The sequence below is a fragment of the Nicotiana tomentosiformis genome, chromosome 9, assembly GCF_000390325.3.
Source record: "Nicotiana tomentosiformis chromosome 9, ASM39032v3, whole genome shotgun sequence".
Taxonomy (NCBI): Eukaryota; Viridiplantae; Streptophyta; class Magnoliopsida; order Solanales; family Solanaceae; genus Nicotiana; species Nicotiana tomentosiformis.
The window spans coordinates 31,897,391-31,916,210 of record NC_090820.1 but is presented as its reverse complement, the minus strand read 5'-3'; the positions used below and the strand labels follow the sequence as shown (position 1 = coordinate 31,916,210).

Below are 18,820 nucleotides of genomic sequence, written 5' to 3'. Positions count from 1 at the left end.
CAAAGGTATGCACCGATGATTCACCAACCCGGAGAGCAACTCCACTCAGTCTTATCCTCATGGCCATTCATGAAATGGGGAATGGATATCGTCGGCCCTCTACCATCAGCCCCATGTAAGGCTAAATTTATTTTGTTTATGACTGACTATTTCTCTAAGTGGGTTGAAGCGTAGGCTTTTGAGAAAATAAGAGAGAAAGAAGTCATAGACTTCATCTGGGACCACATTATATGTCGATTTGGGATGCCTGCCGAGATCGTATACGATAATGGAAAGCAGTTCATCAGTAGCAAAGTGACAAAATTTCTCGAAGATCACAAAATAAAGAGAATCTTGTCGATGCCATATCATCCCAGTAGGACGGACAGGCCGAATCGACAAACAAGACCATCATTCAAAATCTGAAGAAAAGATTGAGCGACGCTAAGGGAAAATGGAGAGAAATATTGCCCGAAGTCCTTTGGGCGTATCGAACAACGTCAAAATCCAGTACGGGGACAACACCATTTCCTTTAGTATACGGCGCCGAATCTCTGATCCCAGTTAAAGTCGGGGACCCCATCGTCAGGTTTCGATATGTAATGGAAGAATCAAATCACGAGGCTATGAATACAAGCCTCAAATTGCTAGATGAAAAATAGGAAGCCGCCCTCATTCAAATGGTCACACAGAAACAGCGGATCGAAAGGTACTACAATCGAAGAGCCAATCTTCGACACTTCAAAATCTGGGACTTGGTTCTGAGGAAGGTCACCCTCAATACTCAAGACCCAAATGAAGGAAAACTTGGTCCGAACTGGGAGGAACCATACCAGGTCCTCGATATCATCGAAAAAGGATCTTACAAACATGGCATGGCGAACGGCAAACATTTACCAAACAATTGGAATATATCACTCCTCAAATGATATTACCGTTAAGGTATGACCTTCTCCATTTTCATTTATATTTTATACTAACCATTTGCAGGTGTTTAATCGAAGACATCAAAGGATTCTTCAAACGCAAAGTCCTTAGGTCTGAAAGCACGCGTTGCACTCTTTTTCCCTTAGACCGGTTTTGTCCCAAATGGGTTTTTCCGGCGAGGTTTTTAACAAGGAAACCATTGTTCATGCTAACTTAGAGCAATTCAACAGTATCCGAGGCTCTTTTACAATCAACCTCGAATACTAGAGGGCATCACTTTCGGATAGTCACAAGAAAAATACTTTGTGTCGACAGGGTCTCGATAGGTAAATTTTATAGAGGACCAAATGGTCAAATGAACCGTGTCCATGTAGATTACTCAAACCCTAATGGAAAAACATGTGCGCATGTATAATCTATTGAAAGAAGTATTTTTCCTTACCAGATGTTCCATACTTCAGAAAAACTTATACTTTACAATTTCATACTTATGATCTATTGTGAAAACTGGCTTAAGGGCCGATCACAACTGAAGTTCAAACAATTTACCCGACACTCGGGGACTGCCGTCCAAAAAATTGACATGATCGAATTACTAAACCTAGAAATCGTAAGACCTTAAAAAGGCAATCCTTGATTTTATAGGCCACGGCCACCCCACTCGGGGACTGATACTTCGAACAAGTTCGAAGTACAATAGGGAAACAAACCCAAAAGGCAAATCCCAAATTAAAGGCTACGGCCAAATTAATACGGTTCGGAGACGTCCGATTTCCGTTATTAAACAGGCCTTCGAATATTTTCACAAACCGTTAAAAAGGATACCCTCGGCTAAAATTCTAAGGGTCTTGATAATATCGACCCTCAAAAACCCTAATGGGTACAGAGTTATTCGAACTCTCGAACAAATTCTTTATTTTATGCTAAGGCATTACAAAACAAAGGGTCTCGATAATATCGACCCTTGAAAATCCAAATGGGTATGGAACCGTTCGAACTCTCGAGAAAATCCTTTATTTCATGCTAAGTCACAACAGAATTTATATAATTAAACAATAGATTTTTCAAGCCGAAAAGAGGGAGAAAGCCATTCTTTTTGCTATGGCCGTATCGGCCTAATTCAAGAGCCTAAAGGGCCAGTTTATGTTTGAGAAATCATCCTCACTCAATTAAAACCTAAGGGTCACCCTACTCCGAGTTCGAGAAAGTACTCACTCGATTATAAAAACTATGCTAGTTCGGTTTCGATCAAATTGCCTAAGCCTCGAACTTATGAACAAAATTTTCACAAGGCATAAATGAAATAAAGACAAGTTGGAAAGGAAAGATATCTTTATATATATATAACTATTTACAAGGTCCGATCAGAATCCTATACAAAATATCAAAAGTGAAAACTCCTAAGGTTCTTGATCTTCTCTGGGGGCAGCGTCTTCTCCATCGCGATCCTCCCCATTCTCAGACCCGCTCTTGCTGCCATCATCATCATCATCATTATCGGAAGTGGCCAGCGCTCCAGCTTCGGCTTCATGATCTCTAGCCTTTACTATCTCGTTGGTAAGATCGAAACCTCGAGCGTGGATCTCCTTGAGGGTTTCCCTCCGAGATGGGCATTTGGCGAGTTTGCCAATCCAATATGCTCGAGTTTGAGCGGTCTCGGCTGCCTCTCTCGCTTGGACTTGGGCGGCTTCAGCATTGTCCCGATAGACGGCCACGATCACCTCTGCCTCGGCCTTTGCCTTTTCGGCTTCAGACTTGGCCTTTGCAAGTTTAGAAGCCAACCGAGCCTTTAGCTCCTCTATTTTCTTTGCCTGAATTGAGATTTTCTCCCTCATGCCTTGAAGCTGACTTTCGGCCTATGACAATTTAGATAAAGCAGTCTCTTTTTCTGCAGCGAAGCGGTCCATGCCTTCTTTCCACCCCAAGGTTTCCGACTTCATCATATTGACTTCCTCGCGGAGCTGCTCAATCCTCTCGACCTTCTGCTACAACTGTGAGATTGAAATATTAACCATCGTTCCCGAATCGATCCCATGAGGTTTTACGATTTTCATTACCTGCTCGATTAGGTCGATCTGATCTTGGTGAGCCTTGGCCAACTCGGCTCGGAGATCCTTGGTCTCCTTTTCTTTTTGCCCACAGAGAAGTTTAAGGGCATTCATCTCCTCCGTGAGCCCTCGGAGGTCAACCTCACACCGCCTCAGCTCAGCTGGAGACCAAGAAAATGCTTCCCGATGAAGTGCCGAGGCCTACGCAGAAAGAAGAAAAGAAGTTAGACAGGAAGAGAAAAATGAACACAAGTGTAACACCAACAAGGGTAGTTAAGGCTTACCCGATTCAGAGCTTGTTGCGCTTCGCTGAAAAGGCTTGATGCCTCGCCCGAGTCCTTCCTCGATACCTCCAAGTCGCTCAGGCCAGTAGCATCTTCGACCCTAGTAAAGTAATCACGGAAGAGATCTTACCTTTTGTGGGCTCCTTCGATGGGGAGAGTCTTCAAGGCCCGAGCCTCTTGAATAATCTCCTCGGTCCTTGTCCTCATCTATGCTCGAGAACAGCACTTTGGTAGCCCAGCGTTGGAGTTTTATTAACCCGCCTCGATAGAGGCGGGGACTGTATAACCTGATGAGGTGGTCGAGGGTGAAAGGCATCCCCTCGACTTTGCTCACGAAGAATCAGAGCAGAATCATAATTCGCCAAAAGGAAGGATGGATTTGGCCTAGGGTTATTTGATACTGATGGCAAAAATCAACGACGACGGTGTCAGGGGGGCCCAGCGTGAAAGGGTAAGTGTAAACACTTAGAAATCCTTCCACATGGGTGGTGATGTCCTCTTCGGGGGGTCGGTATCACCACCTCTTTACCCTCCCAGTTGCAATCTTTCTTTACCTACTTAAGGTATCCCTCAGTTATCGAGCATATATACACTCGCATCGACCGGGAATCGACGAGGCTTTATCGGTCTTAAATCGGAAGTGAGGACACACCCCCCAGAAACACACTCCTCGGGGCGGGGCTCCGCCGGTGTCTTGTCGCCGGCCGGCCGCGATGAAGAAGCGTTTTCCTTTTGAGGAACAAGTTTTGATATTTTTGCCATTTTTGTATGGATTTGAAGTTAAAAATAGATAGGGATGATAAAATTTGGTGTTTTGAGAAGAGGTTAGCAGTAAAAGTCGTAGATTTGTAGATGAAGAAATTAGAAGATATAAAAAGCTTTGGAGATTGAAAATCTGAAAGTAAAAATTCAAAATGGTGGAGAGAGGGGCTATTTATAAATTTCACAATGATGGTTCAATATTGGCGGTGGCTGACCATCGACTGACGTGCATTTAATGCCTTGGTAACTGTACAGACGGGACGTTTCAATCACTTCCGTCGCTTACGTCACAAGGATGACATCATGACAGGTCGAGATAGAAAATCGAAGGCTCAATTCGTTTATTGTCATTAGACTCCAAAATAACGAGGGGACTATCTGTATACAGTTAAAATCGGGCCCACCCGATTTTACTAATTGACCGAGACCGGGAGTTTGCATCAAAGGATGGCCTCGTAATGGAATAGGCCATCTTACGAGGATAAGGTACCGAGTTCAGAACTGAGGTACCTGTCAAGATCGAGGCTAGTAGCGTCGAAGCCAAACAATACAGACATCGAGCAAGATCGAAGATAGCACAATAATAAAAAGGCGGGATATCCGTGACTGATCGAGGATCACGACGTAAATCTCAGTGACTGATCGAGGATCATGGCGTAAATCTCGGAACGGATCAAATCAGAAACGGTTAATTAGCTAATCATGGGATTTTCTTTTGTAATTGGAGTTATACCATAAGTAGAACTCCTCTACTATATAAAGGGGAGTATTAACCATTTGTAAGACACATTGTTCTCACGTAAAAAAGTCAATGTAACGCTCTCTCTTTAGCTTATACTCTCTTGTTCATCAGCTTGTTGTATTTTTAACTATCTTGGTATCAATCAGTTCGAGGGCACCCTAACTCGAGGGTTGAATTCCATTTCAATACTGGTTCGCTTTATTTTATAGTTCATTTCTGTTATTAATCTTCATATTTGTCTGTCGGTATTAAGTGAAATCGCGTATCCTTAGAACCTCATTATAAGTTTAATTGGTATTCAATTTTAAGGGTAAACAATCATGTATTTAGGTGTTCAAATATCATTTATTTAGGTGCTCACCCGGAAAACATGTAATAAAAATAAGTGAGAAATTTCAGGGAAAAGAAGATGGAAAAATTAAAGAAAAAACAAAGAGAAGAGAAAAATAGTGTTATACACTATAGATACTTTTCTAAATTTGCTAACTACCCTAATTTGAGAGGAAAAATAAAAGTTTCATTTATCCAAAGAAAAAACTTGGAGGTTACATGTAACTTATATGTCCAGTTAATTAAATTATTTTCCAATTTTACGCATATCAAATCTCCTGTTGCACTGGCAATTGCCATTATTAAAGGAATCCGGGTTCGAGCCCCGGCAGCGGAATAGTTTTTGACAGTATATTTTGTTTTTCTTTTCGTATAGCTTTATCATTTTAATATCCGTAATTATAACGGGATAATACGTAATGAGTGGAAGAAAGCAAGAGACATAATTCCAGTACATAAAACCAGGTACAATATATCAAGATTAATTTGCTAAAAGGCAATTTCATGGACAAAAATATGTAGAAACGAAAAGCCTCAAAACCAGACAAACCACATGAAGTTAGAAGTTCATGTTCCTCATCTCTTGCTTTACCAACACAAGGGATTTAGACAAAATTAAAGTATTTATATTTTCCATGTCTGCAAAGATAGGGACATGTTTTGTATAGGGTAAGATGTTTGCTACAATGTGACATATCTTACTCTTACAATATTGGTGCATTTCGAAAAACAGTTCTCAATGTAAAACAGAAGTCTTTCTCCATTGAATAACTAAATATATGTGGTAACAGTTTTCTCTTTTATGATTGGTTTTATCAAATAGTTCCGACTTCTTACGTAATATTTATTAAAAAAAAAAAAAAAAAAGTAGCCCGGTGCACGAAACATCTTGCGTTCATGCAGGATCCGGGGAATAGCCGCACCCCAAGGAAGTGTGGTGTAGGCAGTCTACCCTAATGCAAGTATCAGTGACTAATTCCACGACTCGAACCAGTGACTTATATGTCACAAGTGGAAAACTTATCGTTGCTCTAAGGCTCTCTTCAAACGTGGTACTTATTAATTAGTGAAGTACATATTTTAAGAGTATTCTCTCATGCGATATTTGTCTAAACGAAGTGGGAATATGAAAAGAAATGGTTCGTTACAAAGTTTAAAGATTTAATGAAATAAATTAGTAGTAAATTCTATATTATATGCAAACAGAGTCTAACATAAATGGGTACAATCTTCATAGTCACAATCAACCATCGAATATATATATAGACAGACACACTCGATAATAAAATAATTTTCTCAAACAAAAAGAAAGAGATCACAGAAATTCGATGGTTTCAAATCATATAGATATTCACAAAGCATACCTTTTTCTTTCTTTTGAGGTAATGCCTGCACGAGAGATCATATAATTCCCTAGTATCTATATTTAGTATATAAAATTAAAGAGTTTAACTTTTTTATGCGCTAACATGAAAAAACATTATACCATCATATCGGCTAAAAGATAAACACATATAGTTAATTAAACATCACTTAATAAGTGGAAGAGTAGTGACTTGAAAATTAAGGCAAATAAACAATTTGGTACAACATGTTTAAATACATTAAGGAGTCATTTTGTAGGATGTATAAGGGAAGGTAATACATGCATGTATTAGCTTGGGTATTATTAATCCCTTGTTGTATTAGTTATATACCCTATTCAGTTTGATCTTACATGCACATAGCAAATCATGATATTAGCAATATTATAATTTTTAATACATGGAGAAGCATGTATAAAGATAGAAACATCCTTTCAAAATCTTTAGGGAGTGGAACCAAACATTCGATAAAAAATAATTTCAGCATTATCAATCTCAACATTACAAATACACCATATTCAATATTATTCTTATACATTGTACCATACGACCCGTAATAGTATAAAGAATTGGGAACATGCAATATAGAGGAGTACTTCAAAATCGACATGAACTTTTCTTAAGCATAGCCCATAAGCCATATATAGTGGGAAAATAAAGGAAAACAGGTATGATTAATCTGAAGTAATAGGAAAGAAAGGAAAGGACTTCATTTTCCACATAAGAAAAAATTATTTGATTGATTTGAAGGAATAGGAAGCATAAAGGAAAGAGCTACAATTGGTTATCAAGAAATAGCGAAGATAAAGGAGATTAAGAAGTAGACAAAAGAGGATGATATATTTATAAGTCAAACAGCTATTATACACACTTTATTTAACTGAATAGACCTTAGGAAACGAAGCAGGAACTTTCTGCATATCCTAATCCTTCCATTTAAGTTTCACTGAGCAGTATGCTTTTGTTTAATGAAAAACTTACTCAAAGTATAATTATATTAGTGGCAAACTCAACCATCTAAATTTTGCAGGTTAGGCATAATCTAGTGCTTTTTTATTGGACTTCATATACATTTGGCACAACTAAGTATATAAATAGAGTAAGATGGAGTACATTTTAGAATATATTCTCAATTCAGTATTCACATCATCTAAATTTTGAATATGTCACCGAGTATAATTTCATGACAGAATTGCAGCCTAGCGGCTTTATACATCTAATTTCATGTGTAGGACAACAGTTGGTTTCTAAAATTAAAGGGGTTTCTCCTCTTTTATCTCCTGATCAATACTTAGAATATTTTGTCTACAACCGAAAAAAACAATACAGCAATAACAAAATATCTGGTACGACGATCCTACGAGTAGGATCTAGAGTGAATAGAGTCCAGGAAGGATGAATGAGATGTATGCCGACCTTACCCCACCAAGCGAAAACAACAATGAAATCATTCTCGTCTAATAACTTCTAAAAGGAATAGAAAGCAAAGGAAAGAAGACTAATAACAACGAAAGTTACTCGTCTCATCTATCAACTTCTATTTTCTGTTCTTTGAATCTATTCAAAGCTCACCTTAAATGTTGATTTAGAAATTCTCCTATTAGTATCTAAGTCACTAACAAGGGGTCCATACAATTCATTTAACTAAATTAACCTTTATATCTCCTTTGATCATTATCTAAATCTAATGTTAGCCAAGTCCATTTAATTTCTTCAACTATTTTGTATAGATGAAATTAATTTTTGGAGGATTATTTGACGCAATTGTGGACAATCACCTTTCAAATTTCTGGACCAATCTTTTGATGTTTGTTTCAATGTATATACTCATTGGGGGAATTAGCGTTGTAATTAATTAGGACTGGAATGAAAAGAACGAGAATAGAAACACTGAATAAGATGTATATACATATGTATAGTTTAGTAGTAAATTTTGCTCTAGATCAGCATCTTCTGATCCATTTTTTCCTTTCCTATTTCCCACTTCAAACCAAACAAACCCTAAAGAAAGAGAAAACTAGCCTAAGTTAAGGACCAATCAGTACTCATCAACTCTTCTAGCTAATGGCATGAACCATATGATCTTGTTTATATTTCCAAATTAGTAGTATATAGCCTATGTACATAGGGTGTATTATCTGGTACCATGAAAAATATTTTTCGGAAAACAAGTCATTTTCGCAACCAAACAGCAAAAAGGTACACTTTCTTGAAAAATATTTTCCATCAAAAGATGTAAAATGACTTTCTCCATTTATGTTTTTCTCAAATAGTTCATTTGAAATAGTTTTTAACTTTTATTGAGTGATGAATAGTGTGACAAAATATCTTCTAAAACGTATTTTGCTGAAAATATTTTTTAAATTTGTTTTTCTTCATATCAAACACAACCATAAAGTTGCAAATTTCTAAGGAAACAAATCGATTCGAGACCCAAAAAAAAAAAAAAATATTAATACTGCTTTAATCTAGTACACTTTCTGCTTACCTGATCTGCTTCAATTCATAGTACCACAGGTGCTTAATTCAAACCTGCAGTATAATATCAAGTGAATCCATACCCAAAAAAAAGAAGGTAAAACTTTAATTCTTATAGAGAAATCATTCAATCAACTTGACAATGACATGAATGTTTTAATTCAACATGATTCCATTTGAAAAAATACAAACCTTTGTAATTAGAAATTATGGAAGAAACAATTATAAAAAAAAGGAGAATTAAAATCAAGAGAAACAAAAACATGAGATAATTAATTAATTTTAACCCTAATTAATCGAGATTATAGTTTCTTGGCTGAGATCCTCCTATTGGACGTTCCTCCAATTCTCCACTATTATTGTCAACTCTTTCTTGATTTACTTTCTCACCTTCATTCTCTCTATACCTATGTAAAAACCTCTTCATTGCACCACCATAATCATCAAACCCTAGAGTTCCCAAAGCCCAACAAACGTCGTCGCCGTTCACCGTTTTCCGGCGTTCTTTCCGGCACTTCTCCGATGCTTCACCGGTCACAAATCCGATGAACTCAGATACACATTCTTGCACTGTTTCTTTTGCTTCTTTTGAGATTTTTGCATTTGGTGGTAATATTTGTTTCATTATACGACCAACGTTGGCTATAGGCAACAAACGATCTTGTTCCTTGCTATTACTTCCTTCATCGTTTTGAGCCATTTTTTCAATGGAAAAAAATGAAATTTAATTTGGTATACTATAGTACAGTGTCAAATGTTAGAGAGACATGTAAATATATTATAGTCAAAACTTCTTTTTATATATGCTCACGCTAACATCTTTTTCCAGGTATTGTTTACACTAAGTTGGCCAATTAGACTTTCGTTTCAGTTAAATACTATTGATCACTTTCAAAGGTGTGAAATAATGGTATAGCTTTAACCAATCAATTGACTACATATGTTTCAATGTTAAACTAGTAGTATTGTCACGGGCCCAAATCCTTACATTGGGTAGCGGCACCTGCTCACCCGTGCGGCGCCTGCAGTTCCCCTCGCTGCAGGCCAGCCTTCTTCCTTTCCCAGGATTTCTCAAGCACGATCTTGTGCCTGTCGGTGGGACTCACCCGTAGGCTCGCCCCAACTTGTGCCGCCCGTAAGATGCCTAGGCCCTTGGTCCTAGACATGTCGTGGCGCTTCATCTTAGGATCACAATCCATGCGCGCCCTGGGGGATTGGCTTAGGACATGTCGTGTCCTTAGCCCAAGACTGAGCATCGCTCCCGCGTGCACAGCCCAATCCTCAAGCTTACACTCGTCTAGTGCATCCGCGACTAGCTCCTGCCTCTCCTGAGTAAGGCAACCTTTAGCCCTTGGCCATTGTCATGCGCCTCTTTCGTGCCATGCCCATACATAGCCCTCTTGCAGCACGCTTCCATTCTGAAGTAGTGCAGTGTCGCCCACACCTGCACCTTTAGGCCAACGGACCCTTGCTTACATGGTTGAACCAAAGCCATGCTTACAAGTCGACACATGATGCCCCTATGACAGGTGCGTCAAGTATCCAATCGGCACGGAGGTCCCGTTCCAACATTCGGCAGCCCGCGGGGCTGGCCATCCCATACTTCGAGCCTCCAGCGCCACTTTGATGCCCAACGCAGGCCCGAAGGCGTTGCTCCGTCCATACGAGTTCTCAAACTCGTGTGGATACCTTTGACACTCCTTTGAGACATCAAGGCAGGCCCTTGGGGTTCGCCCCCAAGGCATCTCGTTCGATACGGCTCGGTGGCAGCACGTATGGGGGAGGCAGGTCGGAGCTTTCATCACCTATACCCCCTTATATATGCTTAAAATTAAAAAGCCCAAGTTGCCCGAGTAGACTGCTCTACGTCAGACCATCAGAAGGACCTTTTCTCACCAGTTCTTGGCCGAAATCACAACCCCAAAATGCGAGTTGTAACATCCTCCCACACTCATAATGTCATCGTCCCCGATGACACATCATGGCTTAAGACATCCCGGAGTCTGCCCCCTCAGGTATGCCTATTCAAGCTCCCTTTGTCCTGTGGGTTGGACTTCCTCGAAGTCCTTTCTCAAAAGGAGTCGTGCCCCATGCACTTCTCCCCCAAGTATCTTCCAAGCGTGCCTCTGCACTTCACCTCCATTCGATGTTCACTTGGAAATTGCCTCCGCACTTGCACCCTCTGGTGTCTAACTTTGTGATTGACCCACACTAGTCAACTCACACCATGACCCTCACGGCCTTCATGTCCGTCTGAAGCTTTCCTTCACAGGTTAGCACATCGTGTGCTCTTTTGACGTCGCTCCCGTAGCCTTAAGATGCCCTCTTTGGCATAGCTCCCGTAGCCTTTCGCTCCCGTAGCCTTAAGATGCCCTTGGCATGGCTCCCGTAGCCTTTCGCTCCCGTAGCATTAAGACGCCCTCTTGGCATAGCTCACGTAGCATTCCGCTCCCGTAGCTTTCTTTGCCCACTACCTTGAATATGTGTTCGCTTCCAGACCCACGACTTCGCCCATATGCCTCTTGCATAGGCGGGATCCTCCCATACTCAATGTGGAGGATACATGTTAGCACTGTCGTCCCACTTGGCATTCGGCCAGCACTTGGGATGACCTTTGGTGAGTACTACATTCCCAAAGTCATAGCATCGCCGCCTTTCCGAACAAAGCTCTTTGTTTTCCAGTTGTCACTTCCTCAGCAAGTAGCCAATGCTCCAGGTAGTACTTCAATACTCGCCCTATAGCCAGGTACTCTCTTGGTCCTGCTAGCACGGCTTCCCGGTTCGGCGTGCCTCGCACTTGGACACTCTCGGTCCCCGATCATTCGACAAACCCCTTTCCAGAATGATGACACCTTCTAACTTGGAAACTCGCCCCATTTCGAAGCTTTGCTATACCCTCGAATCTGTTTTCTCACCTTGGCAATGCTTTCAGGCAACCCAAAGTCTTCTCCCGAAGGAAAGACACTCAACATGATGCGTTGTACGCATCCTTGGCAAGATCTCTGCTATGATCATGCCCAAGTTTATAGTCCAGGGCTCCTACTCTTCGCAATATGGTTGCACGACCTGGCAAACATGGCATTCTCTTGGCCATCCGACTCATCGGCATATCACCTCATTCAGTAGCACCTTAGACTTCGAAAGACAATGGAATCACCCATTTCTTTCGTCGACCATCAGTATCGGGTTCTCGATCTTTGGTGACATATGAACATCAATCTCTGCTTTGACGTGATCTCGGCACTAACATCCAAAATACACTCGCCATATCCACCCTTTGCCTTGACATTGTGCCATGGCATAGTATGGCCTTAACCTGGCTCTGATAGCAAGTGTCAAGGGCCCAAATCCTTACATTGGGTAGTGGTACCTGCTCGCCCGTGCGGCACCTGCAGTTCCCCTCGCTGCAGGCCAACCTTCTTCCTTTCCCAGGATTTCTCAAGCACGACCATCAGTATCGGGTTCTCGATCTTTGGTGACATATGAACATCAATCTCTGCTTTGACGTGATCTCGGCACTAACATCCAAAATACACTCGCCATATCCACCCTTTGCCTTGACATTGTGCCATGGCATAGTATGGCCTTAACCTGGCTCTGATAGCAAGTGTCAAGGGCCCAAATCCTTACACTGGGTAGTGGTATCTGCTCGCCCGTGCGGCACCTGCAGTTCCCCTCGCTGCAGGCCAACCTTCTTCCTTTCCCAGGATTTCTCAAGCACGATCATGTGCCTGTCGGTGGGACTCGCTCGTAGGCTCGCCCCAACTTGTGCCACCCGTAAGATGCCTAGGCCCTTGGCCCTAGACATGTCGTGGCACTTCATCTTAGGATCACAATCCATGCGCGCCCTGGGGGATTGGCTTAGGACATGTCTTGTCCTTAGCCCAAGACTGAGCATCGCTCCCGCGTGCATAGCCCAATCCTCAAGCTTACACTCGTCTAGTGCATCCGCGACTAGCTCTTGCCTCGCCTGAGTAAGGCAACCTTTAGCCCTTGGCCATTGTCATGCGCCTCTTTCGTGCCATGCCCATACATAGCCCTCTTGCAACACGCTTCCATTCTGAAGTAGTGCAGTGTCGCCCACACCTGCACCTTTAGGCCAACGGACCCTTGCTTACATGGTTGAACCAAAGCCATGCTCACAAGTCGACACATGATGCCCCTATGACAGGTGCGTCAAGTATCCAATCGACACGGAGGTCCCGTTCCAGCATTCGGCAGCCCGCGGGGTTGGCCGTCCCACACTTCGAGCCTCCAGCGCCACTTTGATGCCCAACGCAGGCCCGAAGGCGTTGCGTCGTCCATACGAGTTCCCAAACTCGTGTGGATACCTTTGACACTCCTTTGAGACATCAAGACAGGCCCTTGGGGTTCGCCCCCAAGGCAGCTCGTTCGATACGGCTCGGTGGCAGTACGTATGGGGGAGGCAGGTCGGAGCTTTCATCACCTATACCCCCCCCTTCCCCCCCTCCCCCCCCTTTTATATATGCTTAAAATTAAAAAGCCCAAGTTGTCCGAGTAGACTGCTCTACGTCAGACCATCAGAAGGACCTTTTCTCATCAGTTCTTAGCCGAAATCATAACCCCAACATGCGAGTTGTGACAGTATGCTCAGTTAAGCGTATTTCACTTTATTCAGAACTATACGTCTGATGCATATCAATACTAAATAGTTTGTCTTCAAAAATAATTATGCATTTTCTAAAAATAAGACGTAACCTTATTAAAATTTCACATACCAATAGACTAAGATACAAGATCTCTAACCAAAGTTGAAAAAAAGTTTCAAAAACATTATTGGCATAAAACACGCATTTTTTTTTATTTTTTAAATGTAGTTTGTAGTAAGATGATGTCGACATAGTGAAATACATGTTGATAATAAAGAAAAGAGAAAAAGTACATGTTGATAGTAATTAGGTGTAATGTTTTTTTTTTCTGGGATGGTAATTACGTATATAACACACTTGTTCCTTGTTCTATGTCAACTGTGGTTTGAACTAAATGTAACATCACAAACGTTTATTAAGAAACCCTCTTTTATTAGCACTGTGTACGTGTATAATGTGTATATATAACAGTAGATCAGACCGCATCCATTGTATTCAGCTTATAAATTCTATTTACATAATGGAAACCTCAATTATATGTTTATACTGATTATTCCAAACCCTATCAAAAGAAGTCGTGCGGTCAGAGGCGGATCAAGGATTTGAATTGTCGGGGACACATAAGCGGACTGCTCAACTAGTACCTCAATTTGACTTTTGATCTTAAGACTTCCAAGTAAAATATATGATCGTTTTCAACATATGTACATATATATCCAGAATTGTTGTCTAAGTTAACGGGGTTCAGTGACCCCTCTACTCCAAATATAGGTCTGCCTCTGTCCTCTGAATGCGGTGGCACTATATATCCACTGATTTTGAAATATTAGAGTCGTCTAAGATAACTTTAACCAGTACAAACTTACGGTGAAAGTCGCAAATTCAGTAGAAACTGATGGCTTAATTATCCCTCAAATCTTATGGAGTATATAAGGTAAGAAGAGAAATATAAATAGTCACCACTGAATACTACCAAAGTGCAACATGCTCCTGCAACTTTGTAACATCTTTGCGTATTTGTGTTATTAATTATCCAACTTGCCAAAAAAAAGTATATTATAATTTTCTATTATAATTCATAACTCACGACGTATAAGTTGTGGATTCATTGTTGGAACTTTTAAGCAGTATAAAAATAAGTGAAGTACACAGTATATGTGAAGCCACATGGTGGCTTAGTTGTAGATGCCGACCGCGTCGGCACTCGGCAGTAATGGTGGGGTCGGCTTGTTCGTTTGTTTCTTTTATTTTTTATTCGATAGCGCCAACTAATTCGAATTTGCTTAGGTACATCAAAGGAGAAAATGTTCCATACCAGATTTTTTTCATTCGTATTACTCCAACTCAAAACCTTGTTAGAAGTGTACAGATCATATCATTTCACATGATAAAGATAAATCCAAGATTTATATTTAATGAGTTCGTCTTTTAAGATCGTTAGCATTAAATTCATTTACTGTTTAAAATTATAGATTTAAATATAATATATGCTGAGATCTTAAAAAAATTTCACGTATAAAATTACACTCCGTATCGAATGTTTTGAACCACACTAATCGTTAGGCTATACGCGCCCCTTTGGTGTTCGGCTTGTTTATTGCGCTTGTGCCAGATCCTGGACCCACAAGTTTTCTCAATATTATTCATCTTTTTATCCAATAGCAATTTAAAGAATATGCATGTATATTCTTCCTCCAAACAATATGTGCTGATGTGCATGGCCTGAAATACTGTGGATGCTGACAAATCTTAGTCCAGTGCGACAATTTAGTCACTTCAATATTCCCGGGCAATTTGTTGTTGTTATTGTTATTGTTGTTACTATATTTTCTTTTCCCCTTTTTCTTATTGTCCTTTGTCCCCCTATTCTTTCTTTCTTCTTCCTCTTTCTTCTTCCTCTGCTTCCTTTCTCTCTTTTTACCTTTTTTTTTTTTTTTAGCCGAAGGTGGAAACAATATTTCTATCTCTCCAGATAGGGGTAATGTCTGCGTACACACTATCCTCCCTAGACTCCACTTGTGAGATTATACTGGATATGTTGTTGTTATTGTTAATGTGTTTTAAAAGGCGTGGGCGTAAGGCAGGGCGTTTTACATATGCCTCAGCGGGGCGTAAGCCCCATAGGTATTTAATTTTTAATATTTTATAAAATAATATAATGACAGTAAATATTTATAAACATGTAAAATTGCATAAAAATTGAAGAAAACTATATATATATATATATATATATATGTATATATATATATATATATATATATATATATATGTGTGTGTGTGTGTGTGTGCTCCATCCCCACAAAAAATTAATCAAAACAATCTATTATACGTTACTTACAAGCACAAGTAATTTGAGTCTAAAAGAATAAAGTTTTCTATATGGAGGAATAAAATGGATGATTAACCTGCAATTTGAACTTTGAATTTGCTGCTATGAAGAAGAATGTAGTTTTTTTTGTATTTGTAAAAAAAAATATATTTGTTGCTTTTGGGAGATATTAGCAGACTAGTGGACAAGATAAAAAATTGGGAAAACCATGAATTAGGGCTTAAATCAATAAAAAAAGGTCTTTACTTTTAAATTTAATACTTTTGAGTTCCTTTTTAAATCTTTTGAGTAATTACCAAATTGACTTTTGAGAATTTGGGTATTATATGAATGACTAATTCAACAAATTTTGTTTTAATTTGAAAAAGTCTCTAGGGCTTACTCCTTACTAAAAAAGCGCGCCTTGAACGCCCGGGCGTACACCCCAAATTGCGAGGCGTATGCCTCTTGAGACTTTCACCCCACACCATCGTCCCGGACGTTTTTAATACGTCTCGACTCGGGACTCGCCCCGAAAACGCCTTTTAAAACAGAGACTATATGAGCATATATATATATATATATATATATATATATATGAGTTTGAAAACAGGTTAAACTGATGGTTGGTATTTTAAATGTAGGATCTTTTCAATTTTCACCACGAAAATTCGTCGAAGCTCTTCCAAAAATAGGAAATATTGAAATGACTCCTCCCAAGCATTACCTGTAAATGACATAATTAATACTATTAATTTATTTCTTTTAGGACTTTTACTCTCTTTTTTTACAGAATAGGTTAGAATTGTGCTTCCTTTGACTCACTTTCTTAGAGATTTTGAAACTTGTTGTCAAATTGTACTGTAACTTGGCAAATGGAGTAGCTGAGTAGCACCAAGAAACTTCTTGTTCTTTTCCTCTTTCTGGTAGAAGTCAGTCAACGGTCTTGAAAAAATTCTTATTCATCAGAACAATTTCTCAAATTAATGTATTTTTATCCCTTAAATGTGTATCTTTCCATATACTAGATTTTCTTAGCTAGTTCTCCTAAGATTAGACAAAACTCAATTTTGGAGGGTAACATTTGAAGTTAAACAACTACTTGAATCTACTATCAAGTTTCATTGACCTCTTTCTACATAAAAATGGCCGATTTATAGCTAAGTAACCTAACAAGGAATGTGGTGATATATGGGAGATGGATGAGATCTTTCCGGTCTGAACCATACGTCTTCGAATTTACGAATATCAGGTGGTTAAACAAAAAGTCTATAACTAAAGTACACTTTATTTAAAAAAAATCAAAATAGAGAGTTTTCTTCTTTCTTTCTTTTCTCTTTTTCTTTTTTTGTTAAACATTTATATCTGCTCACTTTTTTATGTTACTAAAATAACAAAGGGGAGCAAATCTTTTTTGCCAGGCTAAGTATATTCTAGACTAATTTTGTAAACATCGTTGGTTTCCTCGGCCTTCAACACTGTTTACCTTTAAAAATTGATAACAATAAAATGTATATGCGAGTTTAAGGATATGTGGACTAATTCAATATAATACAAGTGATTAATGACGTAAGATAAGCAAATAAAAAACAGAACAAACCACCAAACCTAGTGAAGATAGTGAGTCCGAGCTCGATTAAAGGCTTAACAAGAAGCTCGCCTTCGATTCCGAACCAATGCTTATGAAGAACTTATGAACCAAAACAATAACTTTTAGAAACAGAGAAAAATAGATGTATATTGCCTTGGTATACGTGTTACAATGTCCCTATTAAATAATCAGCTTCCCCTTTATATAGAGGGGGAGTTTACCCTAAGTACAATTCTAAGAAAGATAAAAATCTTCCTTTTCGCTAATCACTGATCTGTTGCCGATACGGGTCGAGATTCACACTGAGATATCTGATTCGACGCGGATATCACTGCTCTTTGTTAAGCGTGCGCGGTCATTTGGTAATGTTCTCTGAGGTCTTAGAACCCGAACCGGACCCGGGGGCGTGTTTTCGATGGCTCCGAGGGCAGGTGTTTTGCTCGGACCTTGATGCAAGGGGCTTCTCACTTCGATTCCGCTTCCTTGCAATCATGTCCTTGCTTCGTTTGCCTCACCGACAAATCGGGGTGCTCATTAGCCCCGGTTTTACCCGTATACAAACACCTACCTAAATCTCTATAAATATTTAATTACTCGCTTAAAAATTAAGCATGGTTTAATCATATTAACAATAAGTTAAATCAGAAAATGATGCGATTCTTTATTAATTAATAAGTTCAATGGCGATGTATGTTATCCAATGTTGTCGGAACTATAAATCAATTATGTTTGTTTAGCTTTGAGATTCGATTATAAATCATGCCAGATCAAAAGAAAAGACATACTTATGTTTCTCATGAGGTTAGCGCAAATCACTATTCATTAATCAATTAATTAGTACTTCCTTCGGTCCACAATAAGTGATTTTTTGGTTGTTTTCATACAGATTAAAAAATTCACTTTTTAACATTAATTAGCAATAAAATTGACCATATTAAACTTTACTATCTCTTCACATAAACACTCCTAACATATACTTCAACATTATTTACTCCAAAGGCAGTGTAGGAAAAAAATAATTAATTCATACTTAAAATCTGAAAAAATCACTTATTTTGAACAAGAGGCCAAAAATTACTTATTGTAAAACGGAGGGAGTATTAGATTAACGTGATAATTAAAATTTGTCAGGTTTAAAAATTCAAAACAAGTGGAGCTGCTTCTTCCATGAACCATGCATCTTGGGATTTGACTTGTCTTATAGGGATTCCACACTTTGAGGAATAGTTTATTTGGTCTTCTTGTGGTTGTCTCTTACCTGTTAATTTCCTATTGATTAAATAATTAGTAACTAAAGTCATGATAGAATATTTTACTTATAGTACCCTCTCTCATGTGTTTAAGGATTCCATTCCCTTTGTATGTGTTTATCTCCCTGGATATTGGACATGGTAATT

General features: G+C 39.2%; 2 protein-coding genes across 2 annotated transcripts; both read right to left on the bottom strand.

Moving 5' to 3' along the window:
* Positions 1 to 2,306: 2,306 nt before the first annotated feature.
* LOC138898559 (uncharacterized) lies at positions 2,307 to 4,000 on the bottom strand. Its single transcript, XM_070184635.1, has 4 exons — positions 3,891 to 4,000; positions 3,239 to 3,338; positions 2,964 to 3,155; positions 2,307 to 2,762 (listed from the first exon to the last, which is right to left on the bottom strand). Exons 1-4 carry the CDS (start codon positions 3,998 to 4,000, stop codon positions 2,307 to 2,309), a joined length of 858 nt encoding a protein of 285 aa, XP_070040736.1.
* A 4,349-nt stretch (positions 4,001 to 8,349) lies between these two features.
* On the bottom strand, positions 8,350 to 9,675 carry LOC104118609 (nuclear transcription factor Y subunit B-5-like). Its single transcript, XM_070185948.1, has one exon. The coding sequence runs from the start codon at positions 9,612 to 9,614 to the stop codon at positions 9,207 to 9,209; it is 408 nt and encodes a 135-aa protein (XP_070042049.1). The 5' UTR covers positions 9,615 to 9,675; the 3' UTR covers positions 8,350 to 9,206.
* Between the last annotated feature and the right edge of the window lie 9,145 nt (positions 9,676 to 18,820).